Source organism: Lepidochelys kempii, chromosome 21 (genome assembly GCF_965140285.1).
Source record: "Lepidochelys kempii isolate rLepKem1 chromosome 21, rLepKem1.hap1, whole genome shotgun sequence".
Lineage (NCBI taxonomy): Eukaryota > Metazoa > Chordata > Testudines > Cheloniidae > Lepidochelys > Lepidochelys kempii.
The window spans coordinates 16061800-16083133 of NC_136400.1; the positions used below are offsets into that span (position 1 = coordinate 16061800).

Sequence of the window (21334 nt, forward strand, 5' to 3'; positions counted from 1 at the left end):
TGAGAACAATAAGGTGGAATTTCTTAAGAAATGCCAGGGCTAAGCCAGCAAAAAGCCACCGTATTTAGTTAAAAGAAAGGGGCCCAGTTCTGACCTGATACACTGGTGTACATCCACAGTGACTTCAGTGGAGTTACTCCAGATTTAGGCCAGTTACACTGGGGTGAGATTCTGTTGCAACAACACTTCTGGATGCTAACTGTGGCATCTGCCTCTCAGAGGCCTGCACTTGGCAGAGGCTTGGGAACGTTGCCAGCTAGGAAAGGGGGTGCTAAGGTGTTTTACCCCACATAAAAAAAACCCAAACAAACCCAGGCAGTTATGGCAGCTTGCCTGATAGACACCTAGTAACACTGGAATTCCTGGCCCATTCCTCTTACAGCGCAGTGGAACCTGCATTGTCAGGACACCCATGCGGACACAGCCTTCGGTCCCAGTTACACGGCTCTCCTGGTCAGCAGAAGATGCCAGTGGGATACGAGCGCTGCTGCTAAGGCAGCTGTGTCGTGAGGAGGCCCCGCGGCCATGCTGCAGGCCAGAAAAAAACGGAGCCTTTGTCCACTGCCTGCTCAGTGCTATTCTAATGTACTCAGGTCCTTCTTCTTCTAATGTACTCAGGTTCTCCCATCACCACTGTGTCTGAGCCCCTAGGCAGGGAGAGCTGCGAGACACGTTGTCCCGATGCCCATGGCCAGTGCCTGTCTTTGACAATGAAGGAGCCAGGCACAGAGAGCGCGGAAGGGAAATAAAACGCACTCCTTAAATCTCCATCAACAGGCCAGGCCCTGAGCTCCTTGCTCAGCCCTACAAATGCTCATGGACGATAGGAAGCTACACCCTGAGATCCTGCCATGGGGCTAAAGCTGCTCTCAGTTCTAGCAGCATAAATCTGGAACGACTCCAGAGCAACTCAGCATCACTGAGGACAGAATCTAGTTTTCATGTTCACTCAGTCCTAACCCAGGCAGACTCCCATAAAAGATTAACAGAAGTCTTCAAAATTTGGCCCACCAGCATTGAGTGGCATTAGGGTTAAACTGGTTCCTCACAGGACCCCCCCATTAGGCAGGGCTCCTAATTCCACACATCCCAGTTGAGTGGAGTGAACCGCACTCTACTGAACAAGGGAAGGCTCCCTTTCTCTGCATCCTCCAGCTAAGCCAAGCTTTGGCCCAATTTGCCCTGAGAGAACAGGGTAGGGGAAGAGATGACTTGGTAACTTACTGGTCAGCTACAGCAAAGAGGAACTGGGGAATGATGAAACACTGTCCTGGGCCCCCATCCAAACCCTCCCTATGAATTCTGGAAAGGGATAAGCCACAGCCCCATACAAATTAGAGCTCCCTTGGAAATTCAGGCCTCGAACTCAGTGTCCGTGGTTGAGAGTGGGGCTATAACGTTGCCCTGCAGCTCAGAACAGGGCAGCTGCAGATTTTCACCTCATGAACTCCCTGCCTACCCTACACATAGGTGCTGAGTGGATTTGTTGAGAGACCCACTTCTCTGCTTTGGCCTCTGCTCTACCTGCATATAAGGCCTGATCCATAGTCAGTGGGAGTCTTTCCACTGACCTCCCAGGGCTTTGCCTCAGGCCCATACCGTACACAGCAACCCTCAGATAACGACTAGGGCCATGACACTTGAAAGAGTTCTAGAATGGGAACAGCCCAGCAGCTGGCAGCATCCGCAGTGAAGCTCATGCGCTGGCTTCGGTAATGAGCCTCTCACCACACAGCAGCTGTTTTCCCAGGAGTTTGCAAGAGGTTTCCCAACTACCCTACCCCACCCAGATAGGAGCTGTGCTGACTTGCTGGTGAGGGCTCACTGTCTACCAGACAAGAGCCTTCCCAAAAAAGGCAATAAGCTGGAATTTGCCATTCCAAGAACAGTGGGGAGGAGAGACAGGTTATCAGCTAAACAACTGCCTGCCTGCCGTGCTAAAATGCAGGATGAAATAATTCCCCCACTGCATACACGCCAAGACAAACAGTGTGCTCACGCCCCCACCCACACACCTCCCCATATCTGATCTCCCGGCAGACCCCCGATGTGAACACATAGAAAAGAAAAACAGCAGCTTCACATCAATAATATATTAAGTCCTTAATGGAAACATAATAGATAGCTGAAAGGCTGCAGCAAAGGCCCCAGGAGCTCAATATCTCTGCCAAATTGCTGACAGCTCCTCAAAATAATCCTACCAGAGTGAAACCCTGCACTGACTCATAAAGGGAAGCCATAGCAAGGGGGAGGTACTCAGTCTAACAACCTGCTGCGTCTTTATTCCACCCAGCCCGTAGAGATCACGTACCCTTGAGAGCTTGCAGAGAGCAAAGGTGATGATGGGTAGGCAGGAGAGAATGAGCCCAGCCACTCCTGAGATGTCAGAGCCTCACCCCACACTAATTGCATCCTCACCATTGCTAGAAGCTTCCCAAGGGTCACTGTGGAGGTTCCCATCTCTAAATATGACGTCTCCGTGTAAAATGTAATACTGAGATGGCTTTGGTCAAAGGCCATCTCCTTGGGGCCACTAATCATTGGTGCAAGGGTGGCATTAGCCACTGGATACAGCCAAGTCTTCCCCACACAGCCATGACTGGTTGATGGAAGTTGTCACAGGGCTGCTACTCAGCGAGGCTCTCTGGTGTGACACTAACCCGATACACCTGCCTGAAACTGTTACCAGAGTCCATCTTATACACCCACCTGCCTCCCTCATGTGTATTGCCCTTTCCTCATTGCACACAAAATCCTCCTCTGAGCTGCTGGGGCTGTGCTGTGCATTCAAGTAGCACGTCCACAGCGGGTTTGTGTTTGTTGGAAGGCAGAGGACATTTGGTCCTGCCAACTATTCACCAGCTTGAATTCAAACCTCTGCTGACTAGCATACATGAGACGATGAGAACACCTGCTGCAGGCAGCTTGTTCAGACCTCCAGAGTAGTTAAGAGAGCCCACTTATTATCAGGAACCTTTAGTCTGACCCCTAGGTTACCTAGGGAGGTGGTGGAATCTCCTTCCTTAGAAGTTTTTAAGGTCAGGCTTGACAAAGCCCTGGCTGGGATGATGCAGTTGGGGATTGGTCCTGCTTTGAGCAGGGAGTTGGACTAGATGTCCTCCTGAGGTCCCTTCCAACCCTGATATTCTATGATTCTATGATTCCTTAGCCAATCAGTGCTGATCCTGTAAGAGGCCGGTATTGAATCATATGATCGAGACCCTCCACCCTTCCCTAGGTCCTACTTCCTGGAAGGCACCAGCACAAAGAGAAAGAGCTACTGGCTGGCGAGTTCATTATACCCGGTATTCTAACTCTGACTGAGGAATGAGCACGTCCACCAGAAAAGCAGCAGGGTCCCCTCCAAACCGAGGAATTGCTCTGGCTTCCCTGATAAGCTCATGAGCTAGCCAGCCCTGCCTTTGAACCGCTTTAACAAGCGACAGGGGAAGGTCCTCTTGCCTGTGTCAGTCAACTCAGGTTGCAGGGACGGAGGAGATATTTCCCCTGCTTGGATGCAGTGTGACATCCTGCTGGGGCGTCCCTTCCTCCCCTCTCAGGATGAGCACAGGGGCCAAATCCCAGCTAAGTAGGCTCCAGCATGCCTCCTTCTCTCTTCGCTGAACAGAGTTTCCTAACCACGCAGAATGTCCTCTGCTGTCACACTGATCTGGGGCTTAGGCCAGGTGGGGAGGATAATCCAAAAATCAACAGCTGGCACAAGTGAGGGAGGGAACGCTCCTGAATACAAGGCCTGCTTCTCTACTCCCCATCCCCAGATTTATGGAGAGGAGAGGACAATCGGGCCAACAGACTGGGTCAAATCCCCTCTCATTTACACTGGACTCTGGATCTGCCCTAGGTAGAGCTGAGCAAAGAACTACTTTTTCAGTTTGGTGGCTGAACTAAAAAATACAAAAATTGTTCGTTTCATTCGACCCAAAATAGTTTCCCCCTCCCCCCCATTTTGTTTTTTTGGGGTTTTTTTTTTTTAACTCTTGGTTTGTTTTAAACAAAGCTAGCTAAACTTCTAAATGAAACTTCATTTCAAAATGAAAGAGTTAAAACATTTCATTTAGAAAATGTCAAAACAAAACATTTTGACTTGTTCCATTTTTTCCCCCCAGACAAAAGTATTTGCTGAATTAGAGCCAAATACATGAATAGTTTCACTTGAGCCAAAGCTGGATTTTTTCAGTAAATAAACAATTCATCTGAAAATTTCTGACTGGCTCTCGCACTAGGGTCACAGAGCAGTCTGGATCCCTGTCTAAAATACACAGTGGTTATATACCTATCTGAGCACAGTGTCACCGGCTGTTTCCCCACCTACGCCAGTTTCCTGGTCATAGCAAAGAGAGGACCAAAATATATTCGTGAATTACAGCAGACATTGATTGCTCAAAGGAGATGTACAAGGTAATGAATGTAATGAACATTCAGGGAGTCCCCTGGAACCAGACCCAATAGTACGGGGTGGGAGAAAAGGAGCAGGAGAGGGGACACAGAGAGAGAATGTGCTGATTATAATTACCCTTGTTCTCCTTTATCATGTGGTGTTTCTCAGTTGGGAATTCCACTGGTTTGTACAGTCATCCAAGAGGATTGCTCATGTGCGCACACACACATACTCACATTGGATCAGACAGGGTACAGGTCACCAAAGAATTTGTCCAAATCACTTCTTTTCTCTAAAATGTAGCTAAATTGATCACTTAATTAACTCCAAGCGTGGGCTTGGTGCCTCACCTGCAGTGCTCTCGACCTAATATCTAGCCAGCCATCCGTCCAATCCAGGGTGATCGTACCGTATAATAAGAGAATCTGAGCACCAAAAGGTAGCTCTGAGGAATGGCATTCAACCACTCTGCTTCACCTTGACCAGAAACTGGGGGCTGCCCCATGGGATCTTGTGGGGGGAAAGGAATGAGCAGCAGGGTAAAATTGATTAAGGATGCCTTGTTCACCATCTAGACTAAGGGGAACCAACTCTGGAGCAGGAGGAGAACATGTTGCAGTGGGGGAGGTTTAGATTGGATATTAGGAAAAACTTTTTCACTAAGAGGGTGGTGAAACACTGGAATGCGTTACCTAGGGAGGTGGTAGAATCTCCTTCCTTAGAGGTTTTTAAGGTCAGGCTTGACAAAGCCCTGGCTGGGATGATTTAACTGGGAATTGGTCCTGCTTTGAGCAGGGGGTTGGACTAGATGACCTTCTGGGGTCCCTTCCAACCCTGATATTCTATGATTCTATGATTCTATGTGACTAAGCAGTTTATGCACCCAAGACTCTTCTCCACTTTGCAAGAATCATGTAATTTTTCCTTTCCATTACGTGGACAAGTATCACTTGGGTGAAGCCAGGTGGTCCAGCATTTACTATGGGGAACAGGCTTATTTGAGGATTAACAAAGCGGAATAAATCACTACTTCCCACACACACCTGCCACAGACCCCCAGGCCATAATACAGGGATCTGAACTTCTCCTGGGTGTTTGCTCAGGGGTTTGGTTCAGCCTCACATCTAGCTTTATTATTTTTTTAAGAGTGCAGAGCAGGGCTGGCAAAGCCCAGAAATTGCCCCTGAAAATGAGAAATGAGGCAGAAAATCAGGATTCATTCTTCACTGCAAGTTTTGCAAATCTCCATACAAAAGCGCAACGAGAGTCCCCACACAGAGATCTCACAGTGAGACTTTCTGCTTTTCCTACAGCAGCTCTGCGCAGCCCTGAGCAGCATGGATTCCCTCGGTGAGTTCAGAATTTCGTACAGTCCCTACCAGCAGGGCAGAAGATCCACGGCGATACTGTCTAAACTTGTAGCTCTGGAAAGCTGAGGTCCTCCTAGTCCCATTGACTCCAGGGAAGTCACACGTATCCTGCTAGGGCCCTGAGTTTGAGTCTGAAATTCTCATCACCCCTGTGAAACGACCTTAGAAATCCAAGCCTAGTCCCTAGGGGTCATTGATCCATATAAAAATACAATGAGGAAGGGGGCTGAGGGGCAATGGCAGAGTTGCAAAGGTAGAGGAGCTCTAAGAGTCAGAACTTCTCTGACCAAATATCAATCCATTTCCTTTACGAGCAGTAAAATCCACCCACATCTAAATTAACAAGCGTATCTAGGACACCATTCCTCAGCCCAGGATTTCAAAGCACTTTGGGATAATTAATTAAGTCACATAACACCCACAGGGGGTAAGTAAAAATGTATCATTATCCCCATTTTACAGATGGAGAAACTGAGTCATGGCAAGTCACATAACAATATTCATTAGTATTATGGTTAACAACACTTAGCCCTGTTATGGTGCTTTTCATGCACAGACCACAAAGCACTTTACCAAGAGGGAAGAGTCATTCTCATGATCCCCACTGATCAGATGGGGAAACTGAGGCACAGAGAGGCGAGGTGACTTGTCAAGGTTGCATGTCAGTGCCAGCACCAGGAATTGAACCCAGATCTCCTGATTTTCTTTGCAACTCCACGACACCCCCACACACTCCAGTGGCTGGACGTTTCTGAATTCTGCACCTAAGAATGCAATCTTTTTATTACCCAGCTCTCTCTCTCTTTTTTTTTACTCATTCCCAGTTTCAGTTGCATTTCTAGAGCAACAGACAGCAAAAAAGGAAATGATGCCATATAAACATGTTGAGACCGAGTCTCTCCCAGGCCGCAGGGAAAAGCTACAGCAATGAAATATGACTGGGTCCCACCCTGAGTGATGGGTGGAGAACACCCTTGATCTTGCTTGTGAAATGGAGTGGCTGCTGCACGGCACGGCACAGCAAGGGGAACACTTGCAAAAGCAGCAAAAATACATTGTTCCTCCAGAGACGCTCATCCCCTCCCATTCACTTCTGGAAGCTGCTTCTCTGTCGCAGGCAGAGAGGTAACTTTGATCTAGTTCTGTGAGGAGCCAACTTGCATTGGCCAGGGAAGCAAATGTTAAGCTTGCGGCTATTGTGAAGGATGCAAAACCTTGGATCGGGACTCACGGATTTGGGCGCCTGCGCTTGTGGTTGTATGAAACAAACAAAATTCCTTTTTCTTTAAGAAATATGCCCCAAGCATCCTTTTTTCTCCACAGATGTTTCAGTAGCAACAAATAACGACCTTGATCCTGAAATCCTAACTCAGGCAAAACTCCTGTTGAAGTCAGTGGGAATTTTGCCTGCAGAGAGAGTGCAGGACTGGGGATAACAAAGCCATATTCCATGGTCTGCTAAGGCCCATTCTGCGCTGCAGCTGGTGGAGGACTCAGTGTGAGCAGGTGGACTCTGCTGGAAGAAAGCAGGTAGCTAGAGCTCTGCCACCTCCTGCACCAGCTGCTTCCACAAATGTCATGAGTTTGAGGGTCTCAGGACAGTTCCTAGTGGAGAAGTGTCACAAAAGGGCATTTACTCATTAATGTAATAACAGGCACTAATTTACCTCCATTTACTGTCCATGTTAGCATCATCATCAGACAGACCAAAGAGTTAAAGGGTCATGGACACCAACTTATGGCCTCCTTGCTAGGATGGCCAGCTGTCTGCCTCGTTTGCAGAGACAGAGCACTCTGCTGCTTAGTATGTACCCATTCATTGGGCAAGCGGAGCACTCAAGCCTCTAGGGCTGCCAATCCAACACCTTGCATTCCCCACAACATTAACATAAAAGAAAAAACTAGAGGGCAGGGCAACATCGGCAGGGAAAGGCAACCGCGGGCCTAAAGGGTCTTTTGCTGTGCTAATTATATGGGGCTTCTGCTCCAAGCATTCCTTCCCCTTTCAGAACCCTCTGGGTCAGACGCTGGTCAGTTCAGTACAACAGCTGCAGCTTGGATGAGTCCCTGGCTGTCAATAGGTCTGTGATCACCAAGATGGGGAAGTGGTGGCAACCTCTAGGTTCAGGACTGACATGCAAGCTGCCTGCAGGTGCGTACAGTACCTGCAAGGGCCTCTCGCAGGCTCCCGTGCATGACTCAGACCCCACTGCGCAGTGTGGCTCCATGCAGCCATCAGCGAAATGAGATCACACAATCCACCACTCCCATGGCATGATGATGTAACATTCAGAAGGGCCCACATTTACCTAAACACAGGTCCTCTTTCTGTCAGAACAATCCGACATAAGACTGTTGTACCATGGGTCATCAGCAGGGATAGAACCCAGGACTTTCATCATCAAAAGTCTCTACCAAGGGAACACCAAAGGAGAGCACCCATAGGGCCAAGTTCTGATGCCCTCACTCGGGTTGAATACTACCTTATTCCATGAGTGGTCCAACCGATCTCAGTGGTGCCAAGTGCAGAGTAAGGTACTACGCAGCAGGAGTGAGGATATCAAAATCTGGTCTTTATTAATAAGTAATTTGCAGGCTTTTATCTATGTGTGCCAGCCACTAGTGAGAGACATGATCACACATGCTTATCGAGAGTGCATCACATAGTAAAATGAGATACAAGGGAAAACCCAGGAGTGACCATGCAGATTCTCCAGGTAAAGAAAACTGCAGAGGAAAGAGAATAAACGAGTAACACGCAAACCATAGGCCAACCAGCAACTCCATGTACTTCCTAGATAACTTCTCTTATCACCAAAGAGACATTGGGTAGAATCAGTGATTCAAGGTCACCTACCAAAAAGAACAATATTTAGAGTGCAAATTCTTCAGGGCAGGGACTGTATCTTACTGTAGGGGATAGAGAAGGATTTCCTTTAGTACTTTTCATACTCTGGGGATAGACAATCAAGGCTTGCAAGGATTATAATGGATCACTGTGCCCAACGTTTTGTCTGGACTCAGTGCAAAACCATAAGTGATGTCACGTTCTTATCACTGCCCTGCTAGCTCAAAAACCTTTAAGACTTCACAGAAACGATAATTCTAATCAAGACATCATGAAAGGTGTTAAGGAAATTGCCCCTCTTATTATTGCCACCTTTTCCATTTCTTAAAGTAGAGGAAATGCAAATGGGAGACACACCTGCATAACAGAGTTTAGACATTTTATTAGTTTCAAGCAAACTTGAAGACAGAGCTCAAAGTTCGCTGAAAACAGGTGGTGGTGGAGGTTGGGTGGTGGTGGTGGTTGCATTCCTTTACTACCTCTAGGGAGCAAGCAGAGTGGAAAAAGAAGTTCCCCTGTCTGGATGTAGTGTGTAATCTCACGGGCCCAAGCAGATTTAGGCCTGGGGTTACATTTTCAAAAGCACCAATGTAACCAAAGACTCAGCACCGTTTTCAAAAGTCACCAAGGAACTTAGGACCCTCACTGAAAGTCTATCGGACTCAGCCACTTTGAGGAACTGTACCCCTGGCCCGTACCTGGAGAAGAGACCTTCAGAAAACAGCCAGGTGCGGCACAAGTCAATAGTGAAGTCGTGCCCAGCTGCAATGCTAGGGGGCACTGTGCTGTTGCGGGTGCCATCTTTGGGAGAAGATGTAGAACAGAAGCCCTGATCATTCCCAGTCATCTCATCTGCTTTTTTCCAAGAGGACTCGGTGACCCTGAACCCTAAGTCCTAACTCTAACCAGCACTGAGTTTGGGGATAGGTTTGCATTCGGATCTGACCTGTGAGTTCATTGCTAGTTACCACTCAGGTCAGATACACACTCTCTGCCTGCTGCTCATTCAACACCGGGCGCTCCTGGTGGCCACAGCTGTTGTCGGTCAGCTGGCGCTGGCTAGGGGATATGGAGGATCATTCAACAAAGCAAAGCACAGAAGACGTGAACCAGTATCTAAATTGTAACCAGCCTTTGGCTTTCACCAGCCAACAAAGACACAGCATTTATAGCAAACATGCGGGAACAAGAGAAGGAGCAAGAACAAAGCTAAATAAGGGGAGATTTAAATCCCCAAACTGCCAGCTGCACCCCCAGGGTGTTTTTACACAATGGCCAAATCACTGAAAAGTATCACCAGGCTTTGTAGGGTGCTGCAAATACCACTCAGGTTATCCTGGATTCAGTGCCATCAGCTTGGCTAAACAGAGGGCTCTGAAATGCAGCATTTCCGTCTCAGGCAGAGCAATTAGGTGGGGCAACAGCTTCAGTGAGACCTACCTTCCTACCTACCCCCCGCACTCCTGTCACTGAATCTTTCCCTTATTTGCAGAGATAAGCCTGAAGCAAAATACTGGATCCGATTTCAGAAACAAGTTTCCTTGAACCTACCCCCATAATGGCCCCAAACCATCCACCCAGAAGTAGAGGAGAGTTCTGATCCAGATTGTGGACTGCTGAGATCCAGGCTTCTTGTGCTGCCCAAACAAATTTATTACCTCCGTTCTCAGGGGAACAAGAAAACTTCCTCCCTTGCCCACCTAGAACATCTGGAGGCTGTTGATGTCCATCTTACTCTTGTCTCCACGGCACAGTTGGCTCCTCATATTGACCAGCAGTCCACTCCTATGGACTCTCATGCTGTGAGTTGCTCTCTGTACCCCCCAATAGCAAGGCACAGAGAAAAGAACACCTTACCGGATACCCCCAGTTGCTGTTTCCTGTCTGGGCTTTGGCATAATAGCTGCCCCGGGTCGTCCCATAGTTAATGCCATCAGCCAAACCATCATACATGGAACCTGCAAGCAGAAGAACAACATTAGGAACGGAAAGCTAAGCTCCTATGTGGTTTGCATGTGGGACAAGGAGTTCTTTGTTCTCTGATGGGTCAAGGTCTTCCCTACTGTCCACCAGAGAAGGACAATGGATGTATCACAAATCAGGGAGAAGAGAAGCCCTCTCTCAATGGACATGGCTGCATAAGGCTAGAAGCCCCTTCTGAGTAGTCATTGGGAAAGGAATAAAGGGCAGGAGAGGGGTGATCCGACCTTCCAGTCACCTCTAAGGATCACAGTCTTCCATCTTTTCTTGTGTTGGGTAATGCCTTGCTCCGAGAGCAGTCCCATGAATTTCAACTACTCATTGTGAATCAAGGTGAAAGATTCTAGCCCTTAGCTAATGGTGGTGGAAATGGAGTTTAGAGGTTCAGTTCTGTCCTTATCCAAATCTCTTAGATCAAGAAGAAACCCTGCAGGTTTTCTAATCAGCTACCAGCATAACTCAGCCCAGAAACATGAACTTCTCAACAGCCTACAACTGACCAGCCCTGCTGTGTAAAGCCTCTTTCCATCTACCTCCCACTGGCAAACTCTAAGAAGGTAATCCTTGCTTCATTTCGCCAATTTCCCCTTCCTTCCAAAAGCCTTTTATATGAGGTCACATTGACCGTTAAGAACAAAGATTAGAAGAAGTGTTAACTGTCCTCCAAGCTGGAACTCCATTGTACCTTGTGACAGCACAATACAGTGTGAGTTAGTAAGACCTACATTTTTGAAAGTGCCCACTAATTTTGGGTACCCAAAATGAGACATCCAAGGCCTGGTTTAAGGAAACGTAAAGACCCACTGGCTCCAAATGATGGAATTTCACTGGAGCGCTAGGCACTCAACACCTCTGAAAATCAAGCCCAAAGCATCTCAATTTGAGCACCCAAATTAGCGGGCACTTTTGAAAATTTAGCCCCTTCATCTCTTGAATTTCCATTCAACACAAAAGTCTGGAAAAGAATTTGTTCCATTTCAGAATGAAAAAGCAGAATTTCAAAATTTCACACGGAAAGGAAATCTGAAAAAAATAATCAAAAATACTTCATTATGAAAATTCCAAAAGAAAATTGAGCCTGGAAGCCCAAGCTCCATGGTCCCTGGCCCAGCCATGGCTGCCAGAGCTTCCAGGCTCTCTGTCAGTCTGGCTCACGGAGAGCCAGAAGCCAAGAAACTCTGGGAACCTTGGCTGAGGCCCTCCTAGGCTCCCAGCTCTGGGGCAGGCAGCCTGGAAGCCTTGGTGCCCACAGCCCCAGGCCAGTCTGCATGGCTGGCTGTCCCAGAGCTGCAGACTCTGAAAGGCCTTGGCTCAGCATTCCACCTGGTGAGCTTACAGGAAACCTGGCAGATTTCTGATGGACACCTGCCTACAGGTCATCCAAAGGTTCCATGAAATATTTTGTGTTCTAGAAACAGGCATTTGTTGATAAAGCCTTGTTTCATCAGAAGATTCCTCACCAACTCTCTTTCTCTCTCTTACATCTTTGACTGTTTGGTGTGCCAGCTCTGAGACACCCTGCAGTCATTCACACTGAGCTGTTCCTCTTCAAAGTGCCTTACAGCCACTAATACCAAGATCCTCAAAGGTATTTAGGCTCCTAACTTCTAACTCATTAATAACACCCACATTGGGGCATGAACAAACATGGCGCAGGTGAGCACTCCAGCCCAGCCAGCCTCTGGAGGCTGGCACATTCTAGTTATCACTCTAGGCCAGAGTAATAGCATGGAGGATGACCACGACCGTGTGATCATTCTAGGCTGGAGCACTATACCAGAGGGGGAGAAACACTGATCCAGAAGAGGTAGGAGAAATTACCCAGAATGGGCATCTGCAGGGAAATTTTCCCCGACCCCTCAGTGCCCATGTCTAGACTGAAGATTCTATTGTCCATTAAACTCAAGAGGTTCGGAGAGTAACTTCTCTAGAACCAATTCTTAATTTGGGCCAGGACTGAGCACCAGCATCTCTAGGCTTGGTAGTTCACAGCCCCGGCACGTCTGAGCTTGCCACATCAGTTATGAAAGTGAAAACCATTTATTGAGCCCCGGCAAATAATTGCTTGAGCCCCAGCACCTCTTTCATTACAAATTAAGCACTGTCCAGAACTCTATTAATTTCTCTATAACCCTACTCATTTCATCCGTATTCACTTCCAAAGGACTTTCCTATAAGGGCTGTATTGGCAAGACATGTGTGGACGGATGTACGGCACACTCGCATCTCTCCAGTTTGAGTACTCCCCCACTCTGTGCATTCCCCTGGCACAATTCTCCATGTTGATTTCAATGGGACAGGTTACTGCACTGAGTGCTGGGGTGGGGAAGGAGGAAGGTGGGACATGAATCTATGGGTTTAACCCATGCAGTTCTTCCCGGTGATATGTGTTAGCTAACAAAGCCAGCACTAGGGACAGATCCTTTGGCCCCAGTTGCCTGGAAATAATTTCTTAGCTAACGCTCTCCTGATCTGTTCTCACGTCCAGTAACACCCAGAGTGGAGCTTCTATGCCTTCCTCCCTTGCCCACTTCCCATGCAATTCAACAGCTCCCCTTTTTGTAAAAGGGCCACTCTCTGCAGCCTTACAGCTCTGCAGGCTGGGAACTTGCTGCTTTATTCAACTTCATGACAAGAGTCAGGAGAAAACTCCATTAACTAAAAGTAAGGGAGGGGTGGAGCCTGGCTCCATCCCATAATGCTCTGTGTAACCCAGCTAAACATAGCACAACTACTTCATTACACACTCCTGAGGCCAGGAAGGGTTTGGTGCTCAGGGCAGGTCGTGGGCTTATCTGACCCTCACTGTTTTGGGGATAATTTTTCCCCACCCCTCCTTTTTCATAAGGACCTTGCCCTGAGCTGCAGCAAGACCCTTTCTTTCCCTAGCTGAGCATCACCCCGAGTCATTCGCGCTCGATGCTCGTCAATGGAGAGAGTGCTAAATGCTTCTTGAACTGGGTCACCAGCCAGCAGAGTTGCATGGTCATGGCCTGCCAGGCTGACAGATATTGTCTCACTGTTTCTTTGTACTCCCCCCATCGGTCTGTAAGACTTAGACTGTAAGCTGTTTGGGGCAGGGGCTGTCTTTTTGTTCTGTGTTTGGACAATGCCTACACAATGGGGTCCTGTGTACTCCAACAATACAAATAATAAATAAGCCCCTTTGAGGCACATGTTTGCTTTCCTTGTGTAGCCTCATTACTATGGGCTGGACTCGCAAGGAATTTTGCATCACGGACAGTTCGCCCCCCCGTGAGATTTAACAATTGGCATTATTACTGAGAATTTCTGTTGTATATATAGCACCAAATGTGCTATGCTCTTTAAAGCCTGGGGTGTGAAATCTGCATTCTCCACTGTCATGGAATTGTGGCCCTCAGCTGGTAGAATTGGACAGGAAATTCAAACTCCATGCAAGAGAGCATCAGGGGCATGGGGAAATCAGTGTAAAACATCAGCCTCATTTTGTCCTGTCCTACTTAAGCAGTTGATGCTTCGGTTTATCATGAGCGGGGGGGGCTTTGATAGGAGAGGAGGACAATGTAGGTCTCCCATAATCTGCCTTTCCAAGTGGAGGTGGCTGTTGTGTATCCCAGATCTCGAGGCTCTGGAATTGAAAGCCAAAGTCTCCTGGAAAATGGCATGGCGAGGGGTGGAAAAGGGAGAGTACCAAGGAAAAGTCCCAGAGGAGGAGCATTTATGGAACTCTTTATTGGGGCTGGGAAATCCGCTGGTCCTGCTCACTGGGGAAGAGCCTACACTTGCCACCAGAAGTATTGAGACCTAACGGTTCAATGTGTACTGTACACCATTTATTTTAGCCCGGCAGTTAATGAGATCTTTAAAACGCATGCACTTGGACTAAGCCGGAGTCTGTGTAAGCCAGAGGGTTCCTAGTGGCAGGGTGAGACACAACACGAAGGACCACACCCTCAGCAGGTGTGGATCAGCATAGCTGCCCCAGGGGTACTGGCAGAAAGAAAAGTGGCACTGGAACCATTTGTATAGTGGGGGTGCGGAGAGCCATTGAACCAACTGCAAACCCTGGATACAATGAGAACAGGAGGACTTGTGGCACCTTAGAGACTAACAAAGGTATTTGAGCGTAAGTTTTCATGGGCTACAGCCCACTTCATTGGATGCATAGAATGGAACATATAGTAAGAAGATTATATATATAAACACACATACAGAAAACATGAAAAGGTGGAGTAAGAGGCTAATTAATTAAGATGAGCTATTACCAGCAGGAGAAAAAAAACTTTTGTAGTGATAATCAAGATGGCCCATTTAGACAGTTGACAAGAAGGCGTGAGGATACTTAACATGGGGAAATAGATTCAATATGGGTAATGACCCAGCCACTCCCAGCCTCTATTCAAAGCCAAGTTAATAGTATCTAGTTTGCATATTAGTTCAAGCTCAGCAGTTTCTCACTGGAGTCTGTTTTTGAAGCTTTTCTGTTGCAAAATTGCCACCTTTACGTCTGTTACTGAGTGTACACGATGGAATCCACTTCAAGCCAGGGGGTGGGGCAGCACGCTTAGTTCCGGCGCCTGTGAGCTGCACTGAAGTCAACAGCAGCTATGCTGATTTACACCAACTGAGATCTGGGCCACAGCATTATAGTTTGCAGCTGTACACACTAAAGGTGACATTGAACAGAGAGATGCTGGCAAGAGCAGGCTCGGGGCTGGTTAGACTGCTGTATGGATCTCTATCGTTCCTTAGAAATAGCTTTTCTTTTACAAAGAAAGTAAGTCTTTTGGGTCTGCCCCTGCAAACCTTGTGTCCTGCTGAGAGGGTCTTCAGTAGGGCTGCCCATGTGACTAAGGGCTAGCTGCAGTGAGTGAGTTGCAGGAATGCCATTAGTCAATGGAAGTTAATCAGATTCCTCACAGGCAACCTGACCTTAAGCAGGGCTAAAAGGACTGATGGAGGGATAGGGGAGGAGATAAGCTATGTCAATGGAGCAGTTTTTCCATTTTTTTTGCAAATTCAGAAGGTTGTTTTTTTTCCAAACCTTATCTATTTAAAAAAAATGCAAAGTGACACCACAGGAATAAACCACAGCCACCCAGTAAACAAGGAACAACCCAGGAACCCACACCACAGCAAGGGAATGGGTGTGTATTAATCTCGTTCATGTAGCGGAGAGCAGCACAACAAGAACCAATGGCTGGAAGTTGAAGCCAGACAAATTCAAATTAGAAATAGGGAGAGCGATTAACCATTGGAACAAACTAGCAATGGATAGCGATGCATTCTCCAGCTCTTGAAGTCTTCATCTCAAGACTGGCTACCTCTCTAGAAGACATGTCTTAGCCAAACACAAGTTACTGTGCTCAATGAAGGGCTAATGGGATGAAATTTTATGGCCCATGTTATGGCTTTAAAAAAAAATATCAATGTATGTTTATTCTAACAGCTCTGGAGTACGCAAAGTCCTCTATCCAGCCACAACAGAGATCGGCCTGGGGCGGCAACAGAGTAAGCTTCCCACACTCACTGCCATAGCAGTAGGAGCTGTAGGGACTCATCCCAGGATGAGAGAGTTCATTTTCCATGGCCCATTTATTCACTGGCCTCTCTGCACAAGGTGGGCACTGAGTCGCTGTTGATGAAGACACCTGCTCACTCAGAATCAGCCTGATTTGGGGTGGAATTTTCAAAAAGCACCTCATTTTAGGACCACAAGCCCCGTTGACTTTCTACAAGCTCCTGGGTCACATAGGACCTTTTGAAAAATCCCATGCTAATCCAACTCCTTTCAAGTGACTTTGCTTTGAGATTCCACCCCCGCCCCACTCTCTAGGGAACTTTGGGATATCTGCTCTGATTCTGGGACCTTGTGCAATTTATATATCATGTGATGAACCCAGCACAATGTTGGGTGCCATAACATGAAATGCTATTTAGTCCCTGAATACACACAGAAGAATTAAAAAGCAGAAAATGTCCCAGAGTCGATGTTTCCTAAATATCTTGGCCAGGAATGTCCAAGGTGATTACCAACAATTAGCCAAATTTTCAACAGCAGCAGCCAGGTGTGAAGCATGGATTTAGGAGCCTATCTACCTAAACAAGGTGCCTGGTTTTCTAAAGCACGGAGTGCTCTGCAGTTCCCATTGAGATCCATGGGAGTGGTGGGTGCTCAGCACTTTGGAAAATCAGGGTGTTTATTGGATCAAATCCTCAAGGGCGATTCTGTTTCAGAATGTAAATATCTGCCCAATTTCTCCAGACATTTTTGAATGGCACCCACTCCTGCCCATCAGCCGTAGGCTGAATCCCCAGCAGAGCTGTGGCAAAGGTGTGGGGCAGAATCGTCACGGACACCTGCAAAGATTTCTGCCTACAGTTGAGGTGTTTGTGGTGAACAGCGACCATAACATCACGAACTGGCAAAGTTGTCTGAGTCCCTGCCTCTTCATCCGGCACCTACTGTCAGCCTGGTTTGTTTCTTATTCCACCAGATCCTGAGACCACAAAGCCTTAATCGATAAAAGTGAGAGGAGCTAGGAACAGATTTACACATGACCACATCTTCCAGTTACCCCTGTGATTAGCGCCTTCAGCTGCCACAGACAAGCTTGCCTCTGCCCTCTTCAACACCAGCTCCTGGCTCCCACAATCACAGCGGTCACAGCTTCATACACTACCATCCTGGCATAGTATGGGGTACTGCCTACACACATTCCGCCACAGAGCTGCTACATCCCCCATGCAGTGGGTTTGGCATGCAAAGGAAATAGTTCAAGGGGGCTTAGGAAGCCAGCTGGAACTGTATAAACATTTGGCCCCTACCCCAAACTCCATAATGCAGCCCTGCTTCTCCTCGGAAGCCAGCCCCACATTTGAAGTCAAGTGCTGCTGTTACCTAGAACATTTGGATATTTGACCCCTCTCATATTTGAGTCATCTATACATATCTGCCTTGAGACTCTTACAACCTTGCAAAGCCAGTCTAGATCCTCAAGGGTTGAGCAGAGACCTTTGCATGTCTCATTCAGCATCAGTATCACTCATCCTTCCTGCTAACACCTCTCACTATCCTTCCATCACAGCTGGACATCTTCTCCCCAGGAGGATGTGTCCCAGCTTTGCCGCTCTGACAGCAGGAGTGAAATCCAGATCACAAGGCCACTGGAAATCACAAGCACAACTGAGACCGGAATAACTTGGCGCAATGGATGGTGAGAGCGGCTCAGCTGTAGGTGACCCAATCAGAAAGCCCTTCCTGACACATGGACCACGCTGCACGGGGAGGGGGAGAGGGTGGGGACGCAGTTTGGCTCTGAGGTTTTTTTGGTTTTTGTTTTTTTCCCCTCTGCTGGAGAATTTCTACAGTTCCCCAAAGGAAGAACAATGAAGCAAACTCTAAAGAGAAAGGATGGTCCTGGGGTTAAGGCTCTGCCTTAAGAGACAGGGCTCTTCAGTTCTTTTCCCATCTCTGCCACAGACTTGCTGTGTAACCACGGATGAGTTGCTTTGCTTGTACCTCACTAACCCGGTCTGTAAAATGTGAGCAACGTTGCTGACCTGCTTTTCAGTCGGGTTCATAAAAGCGCTTTGAGCTCAGGTGCACAGTTATAGTAATGAGCCGGGGGAGAGATGATTGTCACCTTTCAAATGTGATAGGGATTCCTCATCCTCCATCATCTCCTCTTAGGTGCTAACAAATCGACAGAGCAGCGATTGCTAGAGCAAACCAGTGATTTACAAAGCGCATTTACATTTACAAAGAATGTATCCTGTGATTTACAAAGCGTGGGCTCTCCATCACTCTAAACTCCTTAGCATGCCTGAGCTGCTACACTGTCCCTGTGTAAAGACAGCACATGTCTAGCTGGCTGCATTGAGCCTTGCAGGGCCATTACAGGAAACCATGCGTTGGGCTGCTCATGGTCAGTGTTCCTAAGCCTGGACTAGAGGCACAAAAGGCACAAAGCTGTGAGCCCAGATACAGAGCAGGTCATAAGACATTTGGCAAATAATCCAAACAGCAGGGAAATACTCAGAGGAAAGCTGGGAAAATAGATCACTGTCTGGGAAGTGAAACACTATTTAGAGTCAGGGAACGAGTAGTTAATAATGCTTTGCACCTTCCATCTGATGCTGCCAAAGCACATCATGAAGATACATTAACTATGCCCCAAAGCAAGCCATGAGAAGGGGATGATTGCCACTTTCCACATGGGGAAACAGAGGCACGGGTGGTTAAAGTCACTTGCTCAGGATCACACAGCAACAGTCAGGGATTGAACCCAGAGGTCCTGACTCCTAGTCCTGTGCTAGCCCTTCCAGAGGCTGTAAGATTTCCTGCCATTTCCTCTGGACAGAGAAATCCCAGCAGGCAACTCCAGAGAAACGGGCCAGCTTGTCTCTTTTCGACAAAACCCAGCAGAACCAAATAGCCTAGATTACAAAGACCCCAAATAAAAACCCACTGTGGGTTCTCAGTTGGCTCAGGGAGGGGGAACGTGAATCCCTTGCTACTCGGAGCGCGGCAGCGCGGAGCAAACCCTTCCTTTGTTTTACCTCGGTTGGAGTGCCCAAGGTTCGACGACTGAGAGGATTTTTGCTTCTGCCGTTTCACCGTCATCATCACCTGCTCCTGGACTCTCTGTTTTCCCGTGCCCCTAGTTTTCAGCTTGTGATCCGAGGGCAAGGCCAATGTAGAACTGGCCTGGTCTTGGAAACACTCATAAGCCAGGGCTGTTTTCAGCGGAGAGTGAAGCATGGCTGCAGAGAGAGCGAGTGGAGTACAACTTCACCTGACTGCACTTCAGAAAACACAATGGTAACAATTCTTGAGCTGGGGTTAAACCTCAAGAATCCCTCCTTGCCATACGGCCCTCTGCTGCTGGCTTCTCCGCGCTCCTTCCCCTGGCTCTCCGGCTGGGGTGTGAGCTGGCACGCCCTCCGTCAGACTGGATATACAGCCCCCTGCCTGCACACACCCACTCCGAGAGCACAGCACGCTCAGCTCAGGTGCTGCAGGGCAGGCAAGTTATTGCTGACCTGGATGCGATTGCGCTTTTTACACTCATTACATAAATGCACCAGGCAATAGAGAAGCGAGAGCAGGCAGGTGGAGTGGGAGGGGAACAGACTCGGGAAACTTCATCCTCGGAGTGACGGCTTCCAGTTCCCCTTCATAGATTCATTGCCAGCTGTGTGTCTAGATAGAAAACTCACCCTGCGTGACCGCCCTCCTCCCCGGCAATTGATCACTGGGCCCTTCCCCATGCAGCCTGCTCCCGCCCTTCTTTGCTTTGAGGTTTTTTCTTCTCCCTAGTATGAACTGGATCAGCATCCAGCACCAACAGCCTAGGGGATAGGTGGCTTCTCTACGCTGCAGGGTAAATCCAGGTCTGCTACAGTGGCCACGCTGCAGTGTAAACCCGGGTTTCAATTGCTGGACCCAGGTCTCTCAGCCGTGCCAACGCGTCCGTATTGCGCTATGCTGAACTTCTGACTTTGTTGCAAGCCCTGTCATTTTGCAGCTCAAGCTGCAGATCCAAGTCTCAGCAGGACTCAGGCTCTGACCCACCCCCACAGCAGAGTCCATGGGCACAAGTCCAGAGGAGTTCCTGGCCCAAGTCAGACTGATTTCTGCACGGACAGGAGCGGGGTTTGGGCTCAATCCAGAGTTTGAGCTGCCTGGGTTGACAGCGCAGCACAGACGTACCCTATGGGGCAAGAGACGATTTCAGACGTGGTGTCTGTTCAGAGGACGTGTGTGGGGGTGACGCACTACACAGAGCTCAGGGGAGCTGGGTTCAGATCCTGGACCTTCCACAGACACCCTGTGTGACCCTTGGCAAGTCAATCTCTCTCTGACTCCGTTCCCCTTCTGTCAAAGGATAACCCTCCCTTTGTCCACTTAGCCTGAAAGTTTTGGGGGGCAGGGAATGCCTCCCACCATGTGTATGGATAGTGCATAGCACAATAAGGCTCTGTGCTCGGTTAGGGCCTCTAGACCCTGTTCTAGTCCTGCCACTGAAGCACAATGGGGAGCCCTCCCCAAGGGAGACCCCTCCAGAGTCAGAACTGGTCCTACTTCTGCTCTTCATTCCATGCACTCAACAGGAAAATGCACGGGACCCTGGCCCGGATCCTCAACCGTCTGTAGGTGCCTAATTCCCATTGATTTCAATGGGAGTTAGCCCTTTGAGGACCTGGGCATCACTTCCACTCCAACATGAAGATGGCCTACAGCTTCTCACTAAGAAAATCAAATGCAGGTACCGGATACATGTATAATACATGTGTAACCCTTCTGCCCATCAGAGTCAGCAGCAAGAAGGGCCAGGTTCGGTATCTAGGGGTTCCGTTCCAATAACGCAATGCAAAAGCAGCTCGAGCCCCCACCCAGTGACCTGAGACAAATATATACCACCCCCCTGGGCGCCTCTAAGAAGCAATACTTCCCCTCTTGCAAGCACAGAGTCTGAGTGTAGCAAAAGCCTTTTAATAACAGAGAGAAACAATGTGGCATTATGTTGGGGAAACACCACCAACAGGATTCATAACACAACCCATGAGCAAAAACCCACCCCAAGCAAATTGGGCCATGTCCTTTCCCTTTGGTTCTTGAGTCCAGCAACCCAAAAGTCACCCAAAGTCCCAAAAGTCCAACGACCCAAAAGTCTCTGTCCTTGGTCAGGGCAGCCCCAGAGTTCAAAAGTTTATCTACAGTTTTACCTCCCAGCCTGGGTGGAAATGGGG

At 48.2% G+C, this 21334-nt stretch overlaps 1 protein-coding gene across 1 annotated transcript in view; it reads right to left on the reverse strand.

Moving 5' to 3' along the window:
• The window catches only part of PKP1 (plakophilin 1), a 49359-nt gene extending 30016 nt beyond the window's left edge, over nucleotides 1-19343 (reverse strand). Inside the window, exons 1-2 of the mRNA XM_073320054.2 lie at nucleotides 19142-19343; nucleotides 10475-10575 (exon numbers count right to left, since the gene is read on the reverse strand). Coding sequence (XP_073176155.1) covers nucleotides 10475-10575; nucleotides 19142-19343 — 303 coding nt within the window. The remainder of the gene's footprint in view (nucleotides 1-10474; nucleotides 10576-19141) is intronic.
• Between the last annotated feature and the right edge of the window lie 1991 nt (nucleotides 19344-21334).